Here is a 27,670-nt window from a genome sequence, read left to right on the forward strand (position 1 = left end):
TAAATTACAAAAACATCAATTAATCATTTACAACCTACATCTCGTTTGACTGATCAAAGGCCATATGATATTTCGCTATAGAACCATGAAAAAGCTGTCTGATCAAACAAGTGAAAAATCAAAGCAAAGTGAAAAACAAAAACAAAGTGAAAAACAAAAACAAAGTGAAAAACAAAAACAAAGTGAAAACAAAAACAAAGTGAATGCAAACAAAGTAAATGAGAAAAGCAAAGTGAATGCGTTATTGGAAAATAATATCTTTCCGTGTGTAATACGAATTCCATTGATTTGTAAGGTTTTTTTCTCACTCTTTCAGGCACGCCTTCATGTCCTAACGGTAACACATTCGGCGCATATTCAAGAGTTCCAGTTTCGCGTCTCTGTGAGGGCATGGTATATTTTTCACGTCTCCTGCTTCAAAATAACTTAATGACTCTACAAATTGTATCTAAGAGATATGCACTTTGAAAATAGGCTGTTTCAGGCATTATCTGTGAGCAATACGCTAGTGTATAATTGAGAAATAATGGTAATATAAATAATCTTAACAACTTCTTGCTTGGGGCAGTAAAAATTAAGTTTCGTATATAATAATATATCATCAAATTTCTATGCGCAGATTACGTCGCTGTTAATTTTTTAAATAAATATAGTTGGATTATAATAATTTGCTTTTGTACGACCGTACTGAAAGAGATTATCATTACATATAAGTTTGCTATGTAAACATATATATGTGTTTACACTGTGTCGGATCATTTTTTGCCTTCTAAAATTTAACTGTTAGCTCTCATATGACTATATCATAGATGTATAATGGGAAATTATCAAATCAGATCACAATGGGGAATTATCAAAATATTCCCTGACTATTCATATGCGTTATTATATAAAACTCATACCTAAATTTTAAAAAAAAGTATCGCTGAAACTAATACAAAGGAAAAACCAATGTACCAGCATTTATTTACATTAATGACTTTCAAAGAAACTACTGCTTTGGTTTTCTTCTACACTATGGCTTAAAAGTGAAAAAGTCATTTTGTGGAAACTAAGATATGCATACATCTATTTCCATATCTATATATCTATCTCTATATATAAATTTATGTACGTGAGAAAAATAAAAAAATACGTTAAATATAAATTGTAATTTAAATTAGCCACGTAAATTAATTTCCCCTTTGTATTCTAAAAATAGTCTGTATGTGCACTGCATAATTTAGAGATTAATCCATGTCATATGACTCTTACGTAATTCTGCTCATGTAAATGGAACTAAAACTCAAACAACCAATAGTAAATTTACAGCAGTACTAATTATCCAACCAAAATGATTTGAAAACCAAAACTAATTCAGTCTGAATTAGGATTTCATCCTAAACATAACACGCGTGCTCGCTACTCTTCGGCCTAGCTGGACTGCTGTCTGCTGCTTCCTTCTTGCTGCAAAGTTATTAAAAATGTAAATTTCTTGAAATAGGCATAAATGATGTGCCAAGCTGTTTATGACCGTAATATGTTTACTGAAATTAAAATGAAGGTTTAATGTGCGTCAGCTGCCAGTCTCCTGTTCGTTATGAATCAACATTTCTGTGCTATCAAAATTCCTGCTGTTTATTACTTCTAAGTTTGTTTCTATTGCATGTCTGTCTTTGAGTGTCATCTGTATAACTATTCAGTAACTATTCAGTAATTCAGTATCAGGCTTTAAGTTATCATGCAGAGAACCATCGTCAATCCGTTGGAACTTTCTTTCACCAAGTCATCTTATTGATTATATATATATATAAAATAGAAATAGAAATTAAAAAGCTAATAAGTAATGTGTTGTAAGACCTATTTGGTCTTAAAAAATTTGCGCGAAATGCTGCAAAAATATGAAATAATAGGAAGAAATATTGTAGTGAGCTCGCTAAAAAGTTTCCAGATATATATATATATATATATTCACTTAAAAACAAAGTAATAATAACTGAACAGGTTACTGAAAAGTTGTTTTGTAAGTTCCCTTTGTAAATGATTTATATCACGAGTCGCATCTTCAGCATCAGAACATTTGCGATATTCACATATACTTTGTTAATAAACTCATTCTAAAATGTGTTGAAGAATGTTTAGCTTCCACGATTTATTATGTTCGTTTCTCACTATTTTCACGCTTGCGAATATATTAAATTGCAACAGAGAATTATAGCTCATATCTTCTTATACTATTTCATGTTTCTTAAAAGGGATTTCGAAGGTGCACTCGGTTTAATAATGTTTATACTATAAAAGAGTCGATACGGTTATCATTGGCAGAGTGTAAAAGCGTCCAAGCGTCCAAGAAACATACTCTCAGTTTTTTGTCAACAAGAAATAAATGTTTCAAAATTACAAAGTAGTCCTAAAAATACGAAGTAAATCCTTGCGAAATAAGCATTTTTGATTGAAACTTAATATCTGTGTGTACAGGGTATCTAAAACAGAAGGCAGGGTTATGAAAATGCCTTGTTGGAAAGCTGTAAAACATTTAGAAATCATTCAAATGCTAAAATACTCCAAAATATGTAACGGATTTGCTTATGGGTAATAAGTTTCAATATACTCTCTGTTTCCCTAGTGGCAGATGTGGAAACAGTATTCGATATCTTAAATCTCATTGCAATCATCCCTCCCATTAGATTAGATTTCACGAATATTGTTATCATAGCCAAATTTCACTATTTACTTCCCAAAATGAAGTGCATCCAGGTGAGATCTGTTAGACTTGAGTTTCTGTTAGACTTAAAGATTATATCCCTTAACCAAGCTGATCTAGCTAATGCAACTGTAACTCGAGACACGATTCAGCGGGAAACGCAAAATACCGAATATTCTTTCAAGATTTGATGCGTCATAAAGTGATCACGTATCGAAACCACCTTAATGTGACACAAAAAGATCAGACATTTTCTTGGCATGTTAATATTTGAATAACTTCGATGCGATACACAGTTTGGAAGTAATACGTTTCTGATTCATATCCTTGATATCTTGAACTTCATCCACAGTATGGTACCTTATTATAGTAGAATTTAAAGCACGGAATATTCAAAATGTGTTATGGAATCAAAAGCGAGTTGAAATTTAAATCCTTGCATAAAGGGAAGAATAAAATATTGCTACTTTTAATACATACAAAACAATGCAGATGTATTTTGGAGCATTTATTTTATATCAGCTCTTGGTGGGTTTTTTTTTTTTTTGTATTGCATCCAACGCGTAACAAATGTATTTCATAATTCTCTTTCTGTCTATATATTTTTTGTATTCACAAAGGACAAAAGATTTTTCAGGCTTTAGAGAAGCAGACAAGGAGAATTTTGTTGCTTCCTAGAAATCTGAATGTATATATAAATCATTCATTTACAAGACAAAATCCAGCAGCTTATTTTCGCCGTTTCTTGCGAAAAAAACATTTCGTAAAATTCACGTTAAATATATGACCAAGTCTTGAAATTTCGTGCATTTTTATTTCTAAAGATTAAAAAGTTATTTTCATATCATTTTAAAAAATAAGGATGTATAGGAATATACTTTAAGTACGTATCTCAAATTTTTGATTGTTATTATTACAGACAGAGTGCTTTCGTTTATCATTAACTTCAAAATATAAAGAATGAGAGCTGCGCTTTCTTTCGTGAGGATTAGCTATTATTTTTAAGTCACATTCAAAGGAAATATTTTATGAATATACATTCGCGATTATTAAAATTGAAATTAATCCCCCATGGGAAAGCAATTTAGAAGTCTTGTAAAGACAGCTTTACTGCACGTACTATATTAATAACAATTTTAAAGTACTGAATAGTGTTTTGCTATATCATGTAACCGTATCACATCCATTTTAATCCTAGAATGAGTTCACTAGTCCGCCATATTACTATGATAAATTCACCAAACTTAATAATATGCAAGATTTGTCCGCTTATATAGTTTAGAATGCTTAAGAACTATTAAAATATTTTAACATTTAAATATCATTTAGCAGATGCACAGTGGGAATTAAACTCTGTTTGTTAGCAAAATATTTATGCAAATAAGAGTTTTTCTCTAAGCAAAATTTTCAAAGAAAGCTTTCCTATACATGTGCCATTTTCCCTTACCTCTTTCGTTTCTTTCTATTTTACTTTCGTTTTTCGTATATAAGAGAAAAATTTAAATCTTCCGAGTTTCTATAGCGAACAAAACTCCCTGAACGTTTTTAGGAGAATGCAAGAAGGACATAAATGGTACTTTAGAAGTTATTAAATATATTTGCTCCGGCTGCTTATATTCCGAAAACATCACTGTTAAACAATTTGATTTAAAATACTTAAAGACTGTTTTGCTGTTAAAAATTCAAACAAATATTTGCATTCTATACTGAAATGTACTTACTCTGTATGTGAAGTTCATTATGGATTACTACATGTATTAAAAATTATGATTTCACATCAAAAATGATGTTCTAAAGAGCGGGCATTATAAATTTGATGTAAAAGTAATGCTATAGAAGCATAATCTAACTATGTGACGACGAAACTTTGCTAACAAAGTAGAGTATCATAAACTGCAACATGCAATAAAAGACCATTATTTTAATTTATCAGTTTCTTTTTGTCAATATTAACAAAATATATTAACCCTTTGATGGTCATCAAGCTCAGCTCACATTTCAGTTACGCACTGGAATGTGCGCGAAGAACAGTGCTCGCATTACAAATTTACGACTGACATATATTGCGCGTATTTGAGAGGAAAGAATTGCTTAATTTCGCACTCGCCGAAGGGTTAAATAACACAATAAGTGAAGTTTTGCTTTCGTCATTTTGCTTCAATATGTTTGATTAAATGTAAAGATAGAATTCGCTACATTTATCGCTATTTAGCATATTGCAGCACAAATGCCTTTGGACTATCTAATGAAGGCTTCTCAAATCCATGTTATGCATGAGGAAAACCCTCCAAAATCCATTCATCTAGCCCATTCGTTAGATTTGATTTGGTTCAGTTTATTTGATTGTGGCAAAGCACACGAGGGCTATCTGCCTAAGGGAACGGTTGCCTTCTCGGAAAGCCACGAAACCGCCCATGCCCTAGGCCGTTCGCAAGATTCGAATATCGGATCGAACTATCAGTTTTGGGAAATTTTACCACTTGGCCAGAGGTGAGCCTCCGTAGGAAATGTGCCCCGTACAAAGAGCGATTGCTTAGTGTTTATATCCATCTGACCACTGGCGGGCTCTTTAAACTGATTTAAATTAAAAAAGGAAAGAAAAAAACTTAACATAGGCTGTAAGAATCAAACTCTTGAATAGTGCATAATTAAAATAAGAAATCACAAGTGACAGATCTTCTCATTTCTATGGCACTTTTGAATTACTGCTCTTACGTAACTATGTGCAAGACCGCAGAACATTTCTGGAAAGAGATATTTTGTAAAACATACGTAGGAAATTATTTTCGGTGGGGCAAAAAGTGCGCCCATAATGAGATTCATTGCCAGTGTCATGAAATGTATGGAGATAAAGTAGTCTGACACCAAGCGATTACAGAATCTGCTGAGTAAAGCTTACAACCACCTGTTACCTTCCAGTGGAAGGTATGAAAACGCTTTAGTACGGATCTTGTGCTCAGTCGTGTGCATGTATTCGGACTTATGAATACGTGCACATGAAAATAAACGTCACGTTTTCATCAAACATCACTACAACGAAAAATACATCACCTTTTTTACGAGAAAAGGTGACTTTTTTTTGAGTCTGTTGAGCAAATCAAAATTGCAACTCAAGAGTTGTTATCGGAAGTTGGACAGAAATTCTTCAAACAAAGTGTAAAGATACCCGTGACATGTTTCAATAAATACGTGGATAAACTCGGTGATAACAGAAAAAAGTGATATTGTGATATATTTTCATGCAAATAAAAGAAATGTTTTATATGTTTCATATGGTGTTTCTTTCATCCAAGTGCAACTAATCTTTTGACTGACCATAGTATAAAAATGTGATTATGCATATTTTTTTTTACTTCTGACCATTAAAATTGCAACACCAGGAAGAAATGATCTCGAACATCAAAATCACATTAAAAGAAGAAGAGGTTGGGATATGGAAATGGCTAGTATTTCAGCCCATTTGGACGACGCAGGAGGGAGAAACGACATCTGAAGATCTGCATAAAAGAAAAGTTGTGTAGTGAATTTCTCATTCGGAAAGCGCTTTGTAAGGTCGGAGTTTCCTCCGAATGTGTTATATCTCGCATAATAACAAGAAATGTTTACCAGCAAGTGTCGGAATGCAATAGAAGCAGGATCGTTGAGATATCCAGAGGGTGGATTATCGTTCCGTGATATCGCCCGTTGCACTAGACAACACCCAACCACTGTCACGCGAATATGGAATCAATGGGTTGCTGAGGGTTATATTGAACGGCATGCAGAATCTCAATGCCTTCCTATGACTACCGCCCCAGAGGACAGACATATTGTGAGGTCAACCTTGCAAAACAGTACAACCACATTACGGGCCATTAGTCAGGAAATGGCGTGTTTGCAGCACGCCTAGTATCCGCTCGTAAGTTGCGTTGACGTTTGCAGCCGCGTGGACTATCAACACGACAACCATTACTTCAGCTTCCCTTTGACAATACATCATAGAATGAGACGGCGACTCTGGTGAGGCGAACAGCAAAGCTGAATGCAGGAGTGGCACAAAGTCGTCTTTTCAAATTAGTTCCGGTTCTTAGTGCAGTATGCTGATGACTGTATACGTGTCTATAGGCTCCTAGGAGACCGCATGTCGCTTGCTTGCATTCGATATCGGCATAAGGGCCCTGCACCTGGTGTAATGGCTCTATAACGCCATCTTCGACGCTCTATAACGCCATCTTCCAACAAGATAATGCGAGACGACATGTTGCACGCAGTGTTCTGACCTTTCTCGATACACAGGGTATTTGATTACTTCCTTGGCCTACACGGTCTCCAGATCTGTCACCCATTGAAATCTTCTGGTCATGGGCTGCTGAGAGACTGTCCCGCAACCCTTCTCCAGCTAATACGGTTGATGAAGTGTGGCATAGACCTTGAAGCAGCATGGAATGAGTTGCCCATTTCCTGGCATTGAAGCCCACTTCGACTTCATGCTTAACCAAGTAAGGGCCTTTTTAGATGCCGTGGGTGGCAGCTGTTTCTATTAATTTTGTACCCCTGTAAAATCCCAAACTGCTTATAAATTTAATCATTTTATCTTCATGCTATATTGTTTACGAACAATAAATAACTTTTTTCGTATTTTCCTTTTTCATGGTGTTGAAATTTTAATGGCCAGCAGTGTTAGATTATATGATTAGAGGTACAGTCACTGTGAAGCATCGTCCAAATTTCTGCGTAAGGAGGTTATGTATTTCTATGTAAAACTATTGGATGTATTGTCATATATTAGAAAATTTCTTTCGAGCGTAAATGAATATATTTACTTACAGTTTCAGTTCTTATTTTTGTTTTCAATTATATATATCTATTAGCAGCATACTCTCTTGACATAAATCTTTTTTTCCTTTCAGAGTGCATTTCAGTACGTTTTGCGTACTTGGGCGTACCAGGGTTCGTACTAAAGGGAGAACCTGTATGGTTGGACTGTGGATACGACTTAGAAGGAGACGAACTATACTCTGTCAAATGGTACAAAGACAATGTTGAGTTCTACAGATATCTTCCCGGTGATTCACCTTCCGCCCAAACGTATAAATTAGATGGAGTTTTAATCGATGTAAGTACAAAGTTTAGGATAGGTATAAGGTTTTAGCTCCAAAATAATGGTAAAAAGCTAAACGGATAGAAAAATTAATAAATCACGTACAGAAGGAACGTAGTGCTTCATTATGCATCTGTTTGAAGAAAATAGTGCTCCTTTCCGTTGGATGTTAACGAGATAGATAATATCAGGCATAATTTCTAGATGGTATTAAGAGTCAGGTACTAAAAATACATTTGTATTATCATTATTATTTCATAACAGTGAAAAAACGCGTAGTAGTCCATCAGAAGTTATGAAAGCATTTGAATATTCCATACTGCAAATGCTGTATTCTAACCCAAAAAAATTTAATAACACTCTTGATGGAAGTCTGAGACGTTCAAGTATTTGCGTAGCAACGCAGGAGACTCTTGGGATATGGCTTTGTCGTTTTCAGTATGAGCACGAATGGTAGGAGAAAGGCATATAGATTAACACCAACATTGCATGTGAAAGATTTTGAATAGTGATGATATTCATAAAACACGATAGAAAGACTATGGAACAAGGTAAATTTGTTCCTAAACATGCATATGATAAAGCATTGCATTATGTAATTGATTTGTTTTCGATGATTGCGTGCTAGTGCATTTCTGGAATTCGATTCGAAACAAGCTAAGTCACCACAATTCATGCAAGTGATGCAGTATTAACTTAATGAGTAGGTTTAATACCGTTTCGTTACGGAGGTAGATTCCATAACTTCTGTTATTTTCTGATAATATGGTTTACAATTCCTTTATTTGATGGGTTTGTTCATTTTACGTAGAACAGATTTGACGAATACAATCTGGGTTTTCTCGTTATGTAAAAAGAATGCGTAAGAGCTGGCTTTCTTTTGGATTGTGTGCGTACCTACTCAAATAATGCATATGGGGAGCATATGCATATAAAATAATATATTTCGTAATTAATAAATTCATAAGATAATATTACTTGTGCTTTAGTAAAAGTTCGGCTCTGAATTCTGTTCTTGTCAATCACTGTAAGACATTTTAAAGAGAAAGTAGTCGCAAAAAACACAGTGAATTATCTACTGGAAGTAGCTTCAATGTGATTTGGTATTCTAAGGAAAATGGCTGAGTTTTCTGAACTGCCAACAATTTACGACATCATTGATTTTTCAAGAATGTCTAAAGTACAGTATGCGTGTGAAATGTAGCACGCAAGGCTAGGCTTTATGTCAAAAGAGGACAGGAAATAAATTAGGAAATAAACGAATGATGGAAAAGATTTCAAATATGAATGGGAACATAGTAAACGAATTTCAGAATGTTTATTGCGAATGAAATGCCACATATCTGCAGCTGTCTCATAGTTGGCGCCATGTAAACAAATAAATCAGCATATGGAAACTGCATGTCTCTCAGATCTAGCTAGGAAATAATTGCATTCTGGCTTCTGATGGGCATTGTCTTCTGTTTATACATATAAATAAAAAATTATCTCTTATTAAATGTGAAGTGGAATAATTGTAGTTAATATGTAAGAGCGCAATTAATGTGTAATTGTAATTAATATGTAAAACTGCAATTAATATGTAATTGTAATGAATATGTAGACCTGCAATTAATATGTAAAACTGCAATTAATATGTAATTGTAATGAATATGTAGAACTGCAATTAATATGTAATTGTAGTTATTAAATAGTAAATTAGTACGTAAAAGTGCATTGTTATTAGACTTTTATTGTATATTTCTTTCATTCTATTTGCATGTTGATTTTTGTTTCTTTTTGTCAAATAATTTTGATTTAACGTTTTTTCTGTTTAAGTATTGTTCTGTATGAATACAATATTTATGTTGAAATTAATTGTAATTAATTGCCTACCAGGACGTCGAAGAATTATTTCTCATTTCTGAACTTCTTTAAGATTTAAATTCGCATTTATAAAATTGAATAGAAAATTCAATATTGGAATTGGGATTTTGTTCAGAAATACAAAATGAGGAAAGGCGTTCTTCATGAATTGTTGGATGTTATATGAAGAAGTTCCAACTCCCCTTGATAGGTCAGGATCTTTTTATGGAATCAGCAATAATTATCTTGGTCAATTCTGTATTTTTGCATTTTAATTAAGAATTCCAGTTTAATTGCATACAAATTCCAATTTTGAATTTCCACAATAGTACCCATTTAGTAGCTAAATTTCACTTCGCAATTGATAAGAGTAATACTTTATACATGGTAAATTACTTCAGCAGTTCAAAATAATTATTAATAAAAACAGAAAACGTATATCCAAGAATATTTACTTTTTAATTTATTTGCTCAGGAATCTGTCGCTTTTCCTGTATTAAATAAAACATCTATTTTTGAATTTACGATATTTTTATAAAGGCGAAAAAATTATTTAAAATCATAGTTAGTTTTAAATGGAAAAAAAAGAATGTATAAGTTAATTTGATATCATTATACAGCCAGGCATATTGAGCCAATTAAAAATTATGAACACAATTTGGAGTACAAAACAATTCCATAAAATTTTACCACAAAAAGACCTCAAATTTATAAAATTCTTCCTCAACCTCAAAAATCAAAAGTCACTTTTAGTCACCTCGGAACGAAAAGCATATAAAATTTTTTTATCAGTACAACTATAAATGCCTTTGAATACGTTTTTCCGGATAATTTGTTCGTTAACGTTCTCTGTAGATTCTTAGGCAGATTTCAAAGCAAAATATGCTTTTTCTTTTATACTAAAAGTTAAATATGTTTTAAGTTTTTAATTACGTTGCATAATTGTGATAAAGAACCTTAACATATATCAGGAGAAAATAAAACTTCTATTTTCATATTTTAGCTGGAGTCGACAACTGTTTGTTACACACATTCTACTAATTTTTACACAAATATTTATTTCAAAGTCAGATTTTATTTAAACCAATATATTTATACCTTATACGTGCATCAACAACCTGGCATTTTGAGGATGAAATCGCGTAGTGTGCTGTTGCACTAACAAGTTGAATTCATCAAAGATTGGCAATGCATTGAACAATTTATTGCTAGAAATTGATTAATCTTATCGATAAATTGTTTATGTTAAGTTTTTCAGACAGTTTTATGAAACGTTTGAGATATTAGAAGTAAATACTACATGAAGTGGAATTTCATTAAGAATTCATATATTAAATAGAAAATTCATTATGAAGCCAATATTTGTTTTTATTTTAATGCAGAATAATATTTCAAAAATGTTTTATGAAACAGTATTGATTGAAGTTAAATATGAAGCTCATCCATTTTATTAGGAATTGGATACCCTGTTTGTAAACTGTTAGAAATGTCTAATTATGTAAACGCTCTTTATCACGCAAAGCATATGTGTCTGTTACTATGGAAAGTTTTTATGCAAAGGCCATCCTTATTGCTATGCATTTATAATGCTTATTGGTATGGAATATATCACAGAGCACAAGACTGAACTGATTGGAATCTGCAGTCGTACTAAGAAGCCAAAGAAATACCCTTTATTTTACTACTGATTTCTTAATTTAAAATCTCTTGCTGGAGGCTGGGATGTATACATCCCAAGCGTTTACTACATTATATAAGGCCCAAAGAAATTTAGCACAATATGGAAATTAAAAATTTTCTACTTAATGCGGGGCAGGAAATGACAGACTAGGTCAATTTGTTTTCCTGTTTCTTTCTGATTGAATAATTGACTAAATGGCTTCAATAAATAAAATTTAATCTCTGTAGCGTACGTGAAACAGGTTAAAAGATTCTGTGACAGAAGGAAATTAAAACAAGATGCGGTTATACACGGACAATGGAACAATTTCCATTCGACTACGTAGCGTTCGTGATTTTAGCATTACCATAGTCAACGTGGACTTAAGGTAGGACGCGATCAAATTGAGTCCTAAGTATAGTAATGTGCCTCACAAAGATAGGGTAGTCCTAAAACGTTTGAATGAAATGTTTGGTATACATTTTTGGGTTGCTGTAACACAGCATTCTTATTGCGACGTATAATTAAGAGGAAACGAACGCCTAACAAACGTATAAGTTTACAAACGTATAACCTGCTTCTTGGTGGTGTTTCCTTTGTTGAAATGTCTTGGTTATAAAGATGGAAGATCCCAAATAGGAAATCTGATATCTGAAAAAACTAAATCTTTCGTTGGGAAATTTTTTGCATCTTCGCTTAGCTGCAATTTATGCTTACGATGACAAGGGTTTCAGCCGGGCCAGATATATTAGAACGTTTTATGCAGCAAATCACTTTTTTCTACCACAAAGACACTTTTAACCTGGTTCTTTGATGAAGCAAGTGCCGCAATACCAGTGACGTGTTTTTTCTTTCAGAATAGCGCGAGCATATCAAGTCATTAAAACTTTGAGCGGTGTTGAGGCCTCATTTGGTGAAATGTAATGCTTGGAGACGTGAGGCTTTGTTTGTATTTTAGATGAGACCTTTATTTTGAAATGTAATGATTATAGCCAATCATTAAGAAACGTTTTCATCTAAAAGGTTCGATTATTAGATGAACTTAAACGTTTGCGTCACTTACTGTTAGCATAAAGGGAATGGTTAGCTATATTGAAGGAACAGTGTAAGCCATTGGAAGACTAGAATGACATGATAGTCCTAGGTTATTATATCGCTCACTATATCGATACTTTCAGTATTACACGGGTGTAAAAATATGATGCACATAACGAAATTTCAAAATAACGCCTATAGGTGGGAAGAAAAAGGAACTAATGAAATTGTTTCCAAAAGAATTTTACATTCTATCGAAATCGAGAATGATAGCGCAGAAGACAGCAGTGTGGCATAAAGCGAAACACCTTTAAACCAACAGGTGTTAAAAATTATGACAACGTGAAAACAGTGTTTCGGACCTTAAGATGCAGGTTTTATTAACCCGCGAGAACGCGCGTCGGGCCTGCGAGGCCCGGTCGTTACAAAAACGTAATACAAAAATTTCTCCCTTTTGTGTCCTCTCCTATGAATTCTTGGCAACTGCTTATGGATAAAAAAATAGTAAAAATTCTAGTAGATTGTGTAAACATTTATATCGAATCCATTGCCATCAAATGTGAAAGATAGAGAGATGCTAGATCCACAAATATTACAGAAATCGGAGCATTTATCGGTCTTCATTATTTTGGAGGACTCCACAAGATTTTTCACCTAAATGTTCTCGACCTTTGGGTGGCTGACGGAACAGTGCTTGACATTTTCATCGAACAATGTCTAACAAACGTTTTTTTTTTTTTTTATTTCTAATGAGATGTTTGAGATTTGATGACATAAGAGATCGCTTTTCTAGAAGGGAAATAAATAAACTGGTTCCTATAAGATATGCCTTTGAAAAGTTCGCTGAAAATTGCAAAAAAGTTTACAGTCTTCGCGTAACGGACCGAAAATCACAAATTTGCTGCGCTATGTGCGAGAAAAATGTTTATGGTAAACACAGCACCATTATTTGCAAAAAAAAAAAAAAAAAATGTGAAATTTAAGTTTTATTTTGAAATTATTCCTATAAAAATTTAATATTGCATAAATTACTAATTTTATGAAATTACTAAATTTCATTTGCGCTCAGAAAGAAATCAGTTTAATTTTTATTGTTAATGCTAAATAATTTGAGTCTTAAAATTGTTTTAAAATACAATTCTATTAGACTTATTAAATTAAAAGTATATATTTATATTTTATACACTCTGTTTTTATTATTTAAATGTTTTTCAATTACACAAGCAATTATATTTTTGCTTTGTTAAGAAAAACGCTTCGGGCCTATGGAGCCCGACGCGCGTCCTCGCGTAGTTAAAAGTAGCGCGCGTCTTCGCGGGTTAAAACCGTTATTTTTGATCAAAATGTGAATTGTCTAAGCAAACATAACCAGCTTAAAATTTAAGTTTTTAAAGCAATATGTAGTGCAATTTTGACATACATGTAAATTTATATGATCGTACGTAGTTAATTATCTGTGCTGCTTAATCTATTTTAAAATTGCCCATTTAGTTTATTGTTCTTTACTCATGTTATTTGTTGATTACAATAAATGAGAACAGATTTTGTATTATCATTATTACTCACATAAGTACAGGGTAGGCATAAATAGTTTCCCGATAACCCGTAGCTACATATCCGTTCGATCAATCAAATTGAAATTTCAAATGCTTTATTTGAAGTTATGCGCTCCAAATTGTGATGATTTGTAGCAATAGTGCTCTCATGTTTACAATAACAGTCAAAATAAGTCGAAATTTTCAAAACCCACTTTTTTCCCGAGCATTTTGATCAGCGCAATAAAGAATCATAAATGACGTTGTAACGATATATCTCTGGCAAATATTGCAGGAGTAAAATATTTGCAAAGAGGAGTATTGTTAAGAACAACACAAGAGAGGAGAGGAAGAAAATCTTTCATTGTAATTACAATATCCTAATATACCCATCTTCGCAGATGTTAGAGCAGGGATTGTTGATAACACTGACGAATGTAAAATTTCAGGAGAAATTTGTATAATCTCACGTTTAATGGCATATTTTATTCTGACAAAACTCTTTATTTTATGTGTAGAGTTTACTTTTAAGATAACCTCAGAACAGGAAATCCATCGGAGTGAGGTCGGGAGATCGCTGTGGTTATGAAATTGCAAAATTAAGGAAGACGATTCTGTATCCAAAGTGCTGCTCCAGCACTTACCGAAGACATGGGACGACGAGTGGAGCAGAACCATCTTGCATCCATACAGTGTCATTAAGAACATTTAAGTGTTCCAATTCTGGAATTACGTAATTCTGCATCATTGTTGTATATCGATCACTTTTTATGGAGTACGTTTTCATACCTCTGGAAGGGACATTCTGAAGATGTAGGGACAGAGAACGGATGTGCTTGCCATTCCGCACCGGACTGTGGCTTAGCTTCGTATAAAGGCGCTTCTGTCACATCGTGAGTGTTTTCATAAGCTCAGAGAACCCAGTTTTTGGATTTTGACATCCCAGTTAAGGAGAAATGCGTCTCATTCGTCCATAATATCTGCAGCGGCGACCTGTTGTCTTCATGTTATCTGATGACGAAAAACCTCTTGCCCGTTTCCAGGCAACATCTTTACGTGCTGAACACTCTGGAATCGATAAGGAAACACCCGCAGAAAAGAACGCAGAAGCTTGAGGACTGTGGGTTTCGGTACAACAACAGCACATCTCGAGGGACACTTCTCGCTATACGCAGTAATCGTATTATGCACTTCCGCAACAACTTCAAGAGGAACCCACGGTCATCAGGATGGCATTCTATCATGTGTGCATCTAATGTCTTCAAAATTTGTTACCAAATTAAATACAGTTTTTAGGGAACTGTTTCTCGTCTTAGCTTATGATTTCGCTGATAAACTCGTATTGTTTCGGCAGCATTTTCCCTTTTCAGATAAAGCAGCTAAATCAAATCACCTCGTTGTTTCCGTGCAAGTGTCAACTTGTTAGCACGTTTGAACTTACTTTCAAATAACAATATCTGAAATTTCATTTCTTTTGATTGAGCGGATAGGCTGCTAGAGGTTTGTACATCAGGGAAGATTTTTACGACTACCCTGTATATATACTTCTTTCACCCTACTCAAAAATGAAAAGTTTGCATTCGCGTACTTGGCAATCAAACCTATCTCTCACTCGATCATGCTTTATCTAAATTGCTGAATTTTAGCTAAAAATCATGTTTTGTCTAATTGTGTTTCTGTACACTACTTCTCCTCTTTGGTATATGCCGTTGCACCGGTTTCCTTACAACTTCAAATTACTGTTTTAGATGCATTCTGTTTTACATTAAGTTCTACACAGACATTTATGAAGAATAGAATGCACTTATGAATGAATTAAATTAATATATATTTTGAGTCACAATATTTATGCTGTTGATAGGCCTTAGATGGTATCCTTACAAAGCATTTTCTCGCTCCTTCCAGCATGCCTTTGTGATACAACGTTAGCACTCTTGGCGCATATTCGAGATGTGGGCGCATATTCGAGATTGAGGGATATAAGCGCACGAAGCGTTTTCGGCGATTTGTATGCTCTTACAGCTTCACAACATTCGCAGTCTTTCTGGCAAACGTTGGTAAATTTTAGAAGATATCAGGTAAAACGAGTAGCCACGAACATACGGATGACTGGATGAGATGGAGAATTGTGGGGAGATGGGGGGGCAGACCAGTCATACGCGCAGGTGGCTACAGAGCACAATGTAACGCCCATTGTCACTTGAAATCTGTTTAAACAGATTATCTAGAGAACCTGGAGAAGGTCGATCGAGATTTAAAAGGATGAATGAGGACTGTTATTTGACTTTACGTCACAATCATTTGCCGTTTTGCGACACAGTCTGCTACAAATCCATAGCTCTCCCGTGAATTTTGTGCAGCTACTGGAACCCCGGAATATGCATCGCTGCCTGCATTTATCTGAAAGCTGCACGAGATAGGGCTGTATGCCAGAAGACCTGATGTCTGCGTTCCTCTCATTGCAGTACACAGAAAAGCACGTTTAGCATGCTGCAAACAACAGGCGCCTTGAACCAAAGTCCGTTGGAGCTGCGCGTGCATTTTACAGATGAATCAAGATTCGGCTTAGGCACTGATACTTGGCGTACCTGTATTTGGGGAAAGTTGGGAACACAATACCATTCCTTTCTCATCAGGGAAAAGGATCTTTACGGTGATGGAGGTATAATGGTTTGGAAAGGTATTATGTTGGAGGGTCGCAGACCTTTGCTTGTGTTTGGCAATAGCTCCTTGACTGCTATGAGGTATGATAAAAGGTACAGAGAGGAGATTTTAGAGCCCCATGTTCAAATTTTCAAGGTCGCAATTGGTCGTGGGTTCCTGTTAATAGACGACAACGCTCGTCGACATAGAGCTCAGCTGGCCGATGATTACTTGGAATTAAAGATATCCGCTGCGTGGATTGGACAGCTAGTTCTCCTGACTTTAACCCTCTACAGCATGTCTAGAATGGTCTAGAGAGGACAATTTCATCTCGCTGTTTCCTCTGTGAGAGCCATCTAGAAGTTTACAACTGCCTTGCGGCAGGAGTGTGATTGACTACTACAGTGGCTTAGTTTATATGTACGTCAAGAAGCTGAAGAAATCCGAAATGACATAGCAGGGATTAGAAATACGGCCTTCCCCGAAATACGTGTCGAGCTTGTTTTCAATTACACCATGGAGGCATGCGATAAGGAAGGAGAAAATACCTTACATACTCCCCCTTTTAAAAGGAAACTGGAGATTAAGGGACCAAATCGCAAAATCCTGATGGTGACAAATCATCGGCCACACTTTTTAATTCAGTCACGACTTGTAGAGTCATTTGGGTATATCGATATCATAAAACTGAAGTAATCCATATTAACTTTGCTGGGATTCGAGCTCCGGACCGCCAGGAATATAAGTTGAACGCGCACAAAGTCATGGGGAAAAGAGGGAGAAAATACCTTATAAACGTCTATGTTATCTCTAAATTTAAAAAGTTACCCTTTAATTCTGTCCAATAATTTTTCATAAAGATTTCTTTAATAACTTTTAGATAATTTTTATCGAAACACAGGATCTGAAACTGATTTTTCCTTTTTTCTTTTATTTCATGTTTATATAGGAGCTAATATATATCGTAATAAAATGATATCTTATTTTCTTTCTAGTCACACAATTCCAATGCAACACACGCTTATCTATATAAAAGTGTAATGGAAACAGAAGGTATGTATGGATGTGAAGTTTCCACAGAAGTACCTTCCTTCCGAACAATCAAAGCAGAGAAGGAGCTTTATGTATACGGTGAGCAGTATTTTACATTTTACGTACTATAAATATATATAATAGTTTCTCTTTCGTCCGTCCTATTCGCTATGAAAAGTCGTTTCCTCTTTCCATATCTTAGCCCACCAGCGGCCGAGCGGTAAAGTCGCTGAACACTGGTAGTTCGGTCTGAGGTTCGAATCCCGCGAACGGGCTGGGTGCATGGGCGTTTTCGTGGTTTTCCCCATGTGTAACGTGTATACGAGCCAGTTTCCCTTAGAAAGTCCTCCACGAAAGGCATCCCTCCCCTTAGGCAGATAGCCCTCGTGTGCTTTGCCATAATTAAATACACCAACACCAACTTTCCATATCTTATGATTATAAACGTTTCTCATATCATGGTACATGAAAATGTAATGAGACGCATGGTACTATTTTATTTATGTTATAAGACATATGATATCTATTCAAAAGCTTTATTTCTAATTAGAGACAGCGCCTTGTAGTTTAATGAAAAATAATAAATTTAAATTCTGCACACAAAATATATTAAAAAAAAATTAAAGATACTATTCTAAGAACTTCTCTAAAAAGTTCTTTAAAATTCCTAGAAAATATAATTCGCATTGTTATCAAATGCTAATAGTGAAAGGTTTTGTAATTCAGGTTTATGCTGTAGAATGTAAAAGCAATTAGTATAAAACCCATTCTAATATACGGTATAATCAAGCTCCAATATTGGGCTTTCGATAATTTCATTTCCCTTCTAATATCGGAGCGAAATTTGGTACTGGAAGACTTAATTTTTTTTTCAAAATCAGACAATGTTCTTCTGTATCTTGATTTGATTTCTAATGTTTGTATATGTGTATATAGATGTTTCCTGAAACTCCAATGAACCTTTTCGTGCGTATTGAGTTAAAAATTATTTCTAAAGAGTTTATGCTTCTAAGATCCACATCATTAAGTTACCTGAGTTGTTTGGATTGTTCGTATAAATACAAAATAACTCTTAATGACCAAATATTCAAGTTATACCAAATTATCCTGCATAATCTATTGAAGAATACTTATTGGAGGTACTTTATTTCTTTTTTCGTGAATTATACCTCGTATCGTTTTTAAGATACCAAAATCATATCATCTTCAAGATACCAAAATAAGATCATTTTTAAGATATCAAAATAATAACATTTCCAAAATACCAAACTAATATCATTTTCAAGATACCAGAACATAGCACTGATTTGCCGTTACGTTTTTAAAATTAATGAATGCCAAAATCTTAATATTAGATAAACCGTTTATTAGGCATTTTATATTACATATCTGTTGATTATTTGCATATTATGTCTATATTTCATTATTTCATGTTCTGAGAGTGCTCTGTTTTTCATATTCAATAAATGTCATTATACACAAACATTTCTCAGCTCATCATGAATCAAGTGATGATATGTGTAGTGTATAAAAGAGTCATTAATAAAGTAAATAAGAACTCAAGTTTGTATGTATTTCATAATTCGAATTATTAACTTATTTCCCTAATGAATTATAAGTTCACTGAGAAATTTCCTAACTCCTCTTTATAATTAATTTCATATTCATGAAATAAATCTCTTCAAGCTTTAAACCTAAGTTGCTGATTTTATTGCTGTTTCATAAATTCTTCAGTAGAGAAAAATTTACTGATGTTTTCAGGAATGGTTTCTATTAGCTATCTGTAAACATTTCTTCCTAGTATCAAACACGCGCTTCAGATTATTTTCCTAACGTCTTTCGACACCTCCTCCGCATGATTGATAAGAGCTGAACAATCAGAGAAGCATATTTCTCGTAGGCTTCATTTCAGTGTCGGAACCTGCAAATTTTTCATGGAGCTTCACTTGAATTGTGTAGTGGAAGAAAACTATAGTTAGTTAAATTTTTACTAAATATTGTGATAGACCGTTGTCTTATAAGTCCGTACCTGTTACTAATGAAGGTGACAAGAAGAAAACAGTAGTTCTTGATGGTCCTTTCAGATATTATACCGCAGTTTTAGTAACACTGACTGCTAATATATCGCATCAGCTTCTTCTCCCTGCTTATCATCTGATGAGTTTTTGAACACCTGAAGAGTTGATTTTAACAAGTTCTATGGAATAGGTAATCAAGATGATAGCTCACAGCGGAATACCTGCTTATTCCTAAATTACTGAATTCAAGAATGGACAATTTCAGACCTACTACTGACGATTCTCCGTCTTAATCCATCGTTTAAGCCAGTGGCCTCCTTTGTCGGCTCATGGAAACCTTAGAACTCCAAGGTTATTTCGGGGAGCTCCTCTCACCCTTAGGAAAATATATCTTAAAGTAGATGAATACGTTATAGATGCTTTATGTAAAGGCAATTAAAGAAAATTACTGTCAAAATATTTAATAATAAATTAATGTCATTTACTCATTAGCAGCATTAGCGTGTGCTCTGGGTGTCACCTACCCTTGTACATTTACGAAAAAAGAAAAAATCCCAACATCATGAAGTATTTAAGGGGACTCATACACCTTAAACCCCCTCATGATCTTCGAATATGTGACTGTTGCAGGAATTGAGATATTTTATTTATTTTAAAAGCAATTACTTCCAACGTTTTACAGCTGACTACATAATATAGCTGCTTTGGAAACTAGTAACCAGAAAGTTTGTGTTGCCACAAATATTTTGTAATTTAATCCTCTTTGTGACAAAATATTTCGCCATGTTTCCATCTTGCGCGCATGACATTTTAAAAATGGCTAATGGTACATACTTGGAATTGGATGGAATTCTTTATATGGGCACTATTTTCTAACTGAACCAACAATCTAATGAATATTTTAGTATTGAAAAATTTTATGGATGGAAACATTACAAATTTTTTTAATAAAATACATTTTATAAACTCAACTCCAAATAAAATAAAAATTTAACATGAAATTTTCTAGAATTTTAGGTCCACAGTAGTTTTCAAATGGTATAAAAGCTATATGTTAAATATGGAATTAAATTATGAAACAGAATGTTTTAAACTGTGCGCGCAAGTTGGAAACAAGACGAAAAATGTTGTCACAAAGTGGATTAAATTATAAAAATAACTGTGGCAACACAAACTTTCTGATTACTATTTCAGAAAGCAGCTATATTATGTAGTCAGCTGTAAAAAGTTGGTAGTAATTGCTTTTAAAATAAATAAGTTATCCCAATTCTTGCGACAGTCACCTATTCGAACATCTTATGGGTTTTAAGGTGTATGAGTCCCCTTAAGCAAGATAAACGAAATTTGATAGGCATGCTTATACATATGACATATGATGTCTATCCAAATTTTGCGCTGCCAGAAGAATGGAAATTAAATAATATAGGGTGTCTTATGATAAATCAAATCCAAAGCAAGTGAAGTTTGTTATGTCCGGCTTGCTTTATCTTGAGTCACTCGATAAAATACTGCCTTTCAGTGCATGGGTTCTTCACTTGCTTTAGACTCACTTTTTCTTGCGCTGCCTTGTATATATAGAAACTGAGGTCTTAAGATGAAAAACATGCTTCAGTGACTGCTGACGGTCTTAATTACTATTTTTACACAGTTTCTAGATTTACTTAAACTGTTTTTAGCCTTTGCTAATCGTGTGACACAAAACTTACAAGCGAACATTGCATTGTGAATTTCCATATTTTAAATTACATAAGTTTTAATTTAACGTTTTTCTTCTGTTTAAATTGGCAAGCAGCGGAGTCTTCTATTATTAAACGAGCTGTGTAAATCTGCTCAGTTGAAGCTGTAATGAAAAAGGTTTACTTAAACTTTCTATGCTTATATTAGTTATGCCCTTCCTTAAGTTGTATGATATCGAGTTTAAAAATAGTAGTGGGAGCTATTTTGAATTACTGCAAGACATATCTTTGTAATTTTAATTTTGGACATAAATGAAGCTATCAGATTACTCAGTTAGAGACAAAAAACTCAGGTTTTATTTTAAATACAAACTGTATGAAGCAAGCTGTAACTCAGTTAGATAAAAGTATCTCTCAGCAGACAGTTATGTCCTAAAGTGATATCGTAGCTAGTGACCAGGATTTAGTAAGCTGGAGTAGATTTCGAAATAACGGACAAATTCGTTTAGATTCCTTTTTAGAAAAGTTCCGAAATATTGTCGAGATCAGAATGAAGGTACATCAGGTTATTTAAAAACAGAATATCTGAAGAATCTAAGTGCTTTCGCCTGTATTAGAACCATAGATCTCCCAGTCACTAGGTGAATTTGTAAACCAATTCCAATACGAGGACGCTCGCGGAATAATGCAATGATTCTTTACATTTTACCTTACTCGGGCGCCACTGTTGAGAGCGTCAGTTTTTCCAAATTTGGAAATATGGAAGTTGTGTTGTTACCTGGATTCAAATTTCGGAAATACGGGTTTCTAGATGGGTTTTTTAACAATTGCATGTCTAAAATGTGCATAATAAAGTGCAATAATTTTTGAAGCAATCATTAAAATATACACTGCAGAGATAAAAATTTCAGGTAGTGCCTTCGATTACAAAATACGATTTTATGTATAACTAATTGCAATAGTCTTACAAAATTTCAAATGAATATGTAATTTTTAAACATCATATGCTCTTTGAAAAGAAACAAAAATTGCATTTGTAGTCAATTATACATTATTTTGGAGAGAGTTTGCTGTGGAATTTAAACCCATTAAGTTATGAGTGGTATTCTTACAACTATATTTGCATTTCCTACGAGAGTTTTACTCATTCATGTCACATTAGAAATATAATAGAGTGAATGCATCTATAAGTCATGGACTAAAATCACCAGAGTGATTTTCAGAAAAGTTATTCAAATAACATTACCACTTAATTTTAAGTGTAAATAGCAATACACTAAAATCATTGGAAGCATTTATGTATCATACCTTTATCTAGAATTCGTATCTTCAGTGATCTCGAATAAAGTACAGGGATCTTTGATAGCTAGCATGAATAACACCAACTTTATAAATAAATTTTAGGAGAAGACAAAAAATGGGATGATTTCTTGTGCAAATGAAATCTAAAAGCAATTCTTCTAAGATATCGTTTTCTAAAACTGATGTTTTATATTGATTACTGTTTTACTCAAACAGTGATAAGTACTTAGTTTATTATTAGCATAGCTAGTTCTTTATATATATATAAAGAATTTTGTACCATAATATAATCTGAGGAAGAGAAATAATGATAAGTAAATTATTATATCCTAAAGTATTTTTCATGCTCAGAGAAATTTTTTTATTCATTGTGGCGAAATTATCTAACTGTATACAAAATTAATTTATTTTCCTCCTCTGTAAGGATTTTATTTTGAATGAAAGTGATGTATTTTGAAAATATCCTGTCCTATTAAAAGGTATTTCGTTCTACCTTATAGTCAATATTTCCTTCATTAATGTTAAAAATCCATAATTAGAACAAATACTACCAATAAACTGAGACAAAAGAAATTGTTTTGAATATGCATTTAACAGCAACTGATTACGACAGATTTAAAAATGAGTGATGACATGTTATGTAATTTATAGAGATTGTTTTTCAACTCAGTGAAACTTAGATCTATCATTTCTCAACATAATGTCCTCAAAGAGCGTTTACCTAAAATAAAACTAACATTTTGTTTCTTAATTTTTTAACGCAAATTCCCGTCTCTTTCTATCCTCAATACCACTCGTCGTGTATTCCTGTCGTTAAACTCGTGAAGGGATGTTTCGTGATAAACAAGAGTTGACACCACTCTGCGCGCCTTTTCTTGCACCCGCAGCAAATCGAAGGCTGGAAATTATACGAAGAATGCAGCAGAGTAATCCAAAGACGAGCCAGTTGGGTTCTAAAGGAAAGAAAGTGGCCAGGTCTCTGTCCAGTGCGGTTGATTCTACAGTAAAGAAAAATAATACCATAAATCCGTGAGATGGCAGTGATAACGAGAAATTTAAAGCTGAGAAGTTGATTTCTAAGAAGCTGAGTTGCAATTGTCCAAAGTATGTACTTTTTGACAAGAACTATGCAACTGAATTTCTTGGGATAGTATGGCTTGTGAAAGTTCCCAGAGTTATAGAAGAACTTTGATTTCATTCTGTTTGAAATTTTTGCACACGCTCGATGCCCCAGTCTAACGTTTCTAACAAACAAGGAGTACCTATGAGGAAGTGAAGTATCTTGTTTCCCGAGCTTCGTAATTTTAAATGTCTTTAGGTGAAACAGTTCACCAAGCTAGGAACGTTTATAAAAAATTGGCTGAAATACTAAGAAACAGAATTTCCTCCCTTTTCCGTCTTAGGTTCAATGGAAAATTGTTTTTAGGAGGATATTGAGCCTCATAAAATGCCCAGAGTTTTGTCGACACAGTTTTTAATGTGCCGAATCCAAGTGAGGCGGTACTTAAATTTTACACCTAATTACTCGACAGAGAGAAATCTGGGAACATTTTGTTCAAAAACATGAATGTCCCGTAGGCATGTTTCTTTATGTTGTTTTAGATGAGAAGGATTTCAGTTTTCTCGCCTTGATATTGACGCGCGATTTACTGCACAAAATTTCATTGATTTTATATTGGAGTCTTTGGATAGAATAATTCAGATATAAAGATTTCACGAGGATCGCTGTGTCTTCCGCATAATAGGAAATCAGGCAATTACTGTTGTCACAAAAGTTCTGGATTATCAGAAATGTATATTAGATAAAACGTGAACTCGAATATGAGAACTTGATGGACGCTCACCTGGATACGAGTAATTTGGAGAGTGGGCTCCTATATCTAACTTAGGAAATCCTGTTGCTGAAGAGGAGATTTGGAGAATAATAGTTTCCCGATTCAAATCAATCCGAATGAGTTGTAGAGAGATCCGTCAGCACAGATGCTTGCTTGGAATTTCTGTGCAGTTCTTAATATTTCCAAATAGAACAATTAAGAGAAGGTAATGTAAGAATGCAAAATATGTTATAAAATATTTGGTTCAATTTTGAACGAATTAACATTTGCAGGATTGTAATAATGTTTAACTTGTAGAACTATGCCTTCTTTAATTAAAAAAATACTATTGATCATAGTAGGCAGAATATGCAGATGTACGTTCGTTTTATTTTTGCGCTAAAATAACATCAATAAAAATCATGCAATAATCTCTTAATTTAACTTTCCCCTTATTTGACAACTCGACTTGTATTTGATGATGGTTTTTCTATACAGTTCGACAGAGAATAGCTAAAACTTTTATTTATAGTATACGTTTACCGAAAAACTTCGAATTATTCACCGTTGTTAATGAGCTCTAACTACGTAAATAAAAGATATATTTGAAAGAGATTAAACGAAGTTAATACGAAATAATAGAAAGAAAGGAAATTACGAAAGCTGCAAATGGAAATTTTAGAATTATGAGAAACTGATAAATACGTGAGGAACCCATTAATTCCATTACCTTCCATTTTCATTTAGTTTCTTATTAAATAACAACTGAATTATGAACTATATCTAATTCAAAATACCGTGAAAATATATCAGAAACTTTTATTATCGTGCGGAGTTCAGAGTTTAATCTAACTTCGAAGTCTTGAGAGAAATGATAGATCAAAACTGAATTGCACTTAAAATGTATTTTATTAACTCCACTTAAGTTAATTATTTTCATGTACAGTCTGCATATAACCTAGATGAGTGTTTTAAAATTGTGCCTCAGTGATACCTGAAGGTGACCCTACGCTATTTGGTGTGCTGAACAGATACCCTATTGGATCGGAAGTGAATGTGACGTGTATTTTCGGGCCATCCAAACCAGTGGCAGAATTGGCGTGGTACATCAACGGGGACAAGGTGAGCCTCTGTTCCTCTCTTGAATTCATTCCCTAATAGTAGACCTGAATCATCCCATTTTGCACTAACTGAATGGTCGCTTCCGACACTAGACATAATGAAGAGGCCGTATTGAGCGAAATCCTATTGTGCAAACTCTATTGTGGACGTGTGTGCATAAAGCTATTTATTTGCATTGCACAATTTGGATGCAAGAGGCGCAATGCAGTATTTCGCCTCATTCATATTACCTGTTTGTACTGAATGCTGTCTTCCGCAGTATGCTGAGCGTGAAGCAGCTCAGATGAGATATGTGTACCGTATATTAGAGTTAATATTTACATTTTAGATGGGATTAAAGCATTTTATTCCGCAAATATTTGGAATCTGAAAAACCAATAAACAGTTTATTGAAATACATAAGGCAGCTGGATTATAATTATAACTTAATTTATTTGTACATAAATATAATTAATTAGATATTTGGAAGATATATATTAGTTGAAAACAATATTTCATTTTATTGTTGACAGACCATATTAATTCACTTTGTATTAGCATGAGAAATAAAATTCGAATCATATAATTTAAAGAATTGAAGGATATGTAATGTATTTTAAAATGTTAACGAAAATACTAGATATGTATTAAAGTTCACCAATATATATTGAATTTAATTTTATTTTCATATAGGATTTTATAATTCTTTTGTCTTTTATTGTTGAGAATGGGATTTCTTTTAGCAACATTGCTTTTCAGAAGAAAATGTTAATGCTAAGATTTTGTATTTATTTATTGTACTAAGGAAGGAAGTCGACGTATTCAGTAGTAGTGCTGTTGGAAGTAACTATAAATGTGTAAATCATAAAATTTTACACATTAGCGTTTAAATTTATTCTTATAGTTATTATTAGCGATGTTTCCATTAAACTTATTTAATGGAAAAAAAATTAATATTATACTTATTTCGTGATACCCAATTGCTTAGTTCATATTTCCCCCCCTCAGAACTTGTTATTAATTAAATTATAATGTATGGTTCCTTTTGAGGTTTTTCTTCACTTGCAAATGCTTTTGTTTTGAGCATTTAATTGAGAGTGATATTCATATAATCTTTTAAATAATTACGTAATATTTCAAAAGAGACGTTAAATAGTCTTTTACGAAGAGAATGGGATTTCTTTTAGCAACATCATTTTTCAGAAAAAAATGTTAATGCTAAGATTTTGTATTTATTTATTATACTAAGAAATGAAGTCGACGTATTCAGTAGTAGTGCTGTTGAAAGTAACTATAAATGTGTGAATCATAAAATTTTAAACAGATGCCTAGTTCTGTGGAAGGGTTCATTTAATATATAACTCTTCGAAAACATATAGGCCATATTCTTTGATTTAAAATAATCTATTTCTTTCGCTAGTATTTATGTTTTGCCTTTTGTCCCACTAGAAGGGACTGTTATTTGATAAGAAACCACATGTTACACACCAAGTGTTTCACGCAAACTTCTAAACTTGTATTAATAAAATACGAAAGCATTACATTTCAAAAATATAACTGCTAACTGAAATTATCAGATGTATCTATATCTCAAATATCAGATCAAAACTATGCTGAACATACATTCCACCTAATTTTTCCACAGAAATTATAAAAGATAATGTTGCGTTCAAACCTACAGTTCATATCTGTACTTCTCATTTTTTAATGCATGAAGAACAGTTGTTTTAATTATTTACCATTCTTTAAAAAAAGAAAGACATTTGCAATTGTTTTTAGTCTAGTATCATAGATTAATTATTATATTTTCCTAACATGCATAATTTAGAATATGTTTTTGCAACTTCATGCCTTTAGCTCTATTTTTTATTTTTTATTAAAACTATTAAAGTTATAATCTAAGACACAATAAAACGCCGAACAAATACTAATTCAGAAGTCAAACAGCAAAAATCAGCGTTATATTTTCAAAATTTAGGGATTAGCGCCCTAAATTATGTTTTTATAATTATATTTTTAGCCCCATTATATTAGCGCCCATTATATATATATATATATATATATATATATATATATATATATATATATATATATATATATATATATATATTGTTGCGGTTTTGCAGCTGAGGATGGTGGTTCGGTAAAACCATCGAAACTAGCCCTGTGAAAATTTTGAAAATATAACGCTGATTTTTGTTGTTTGACTTCTGAATTAGTAATTATAGTCTGTAAGTTTGTTTCTA

General features: G+C 33.3%; 1 protein-coding gene across 2 annotated transcripts in view; it reads left to right on the top strand.

The window, feature by feature from the left end:
* The window catches only part of LOC118182722 (synaptogenesis protein syg-2-like), a 202,700-nt gene that overhangs the window by 122,938 nt on the left and 52,092 nt on the right, over positions 1–27,670 (top strand). For both annotated transcript variants that reach the window (XM_085806987.1, XM_085806986.1), the window contains exons 2-4: positions 7,573–7,778; positions 17,477–17,612; positions 25,312–25,445. In XM_085806987.1, the coding sequence (XP_085663113.1) occupies positions 7,573–7,778; positions 17,477–17,612; positions 25,312–25,445 (476 nt within the window). The remainder of the gene's footprint in view (positions 1–7,572; positions 7,779–17,476; positions 17,613–25,311; positions 25,446–27,670) is intronic.

The sequence above is a fragment of the Stegodyphus dumicola genome, chromosome X1 (assembly GCF_044657685.1).
Source record: "Stegodyphus dumicola isolate Sdum_Otavi_A_Nest chromosome X1, ASM4465768v1".
In the NCBI taxonomy this organism is placed as follows: domain Eukaryota; kingdom Metazoa; phylum Arthropoda; class Arachnida; order Araneae; family Eresidae; genus Stegodyphus; species Stegodyphus dumicola.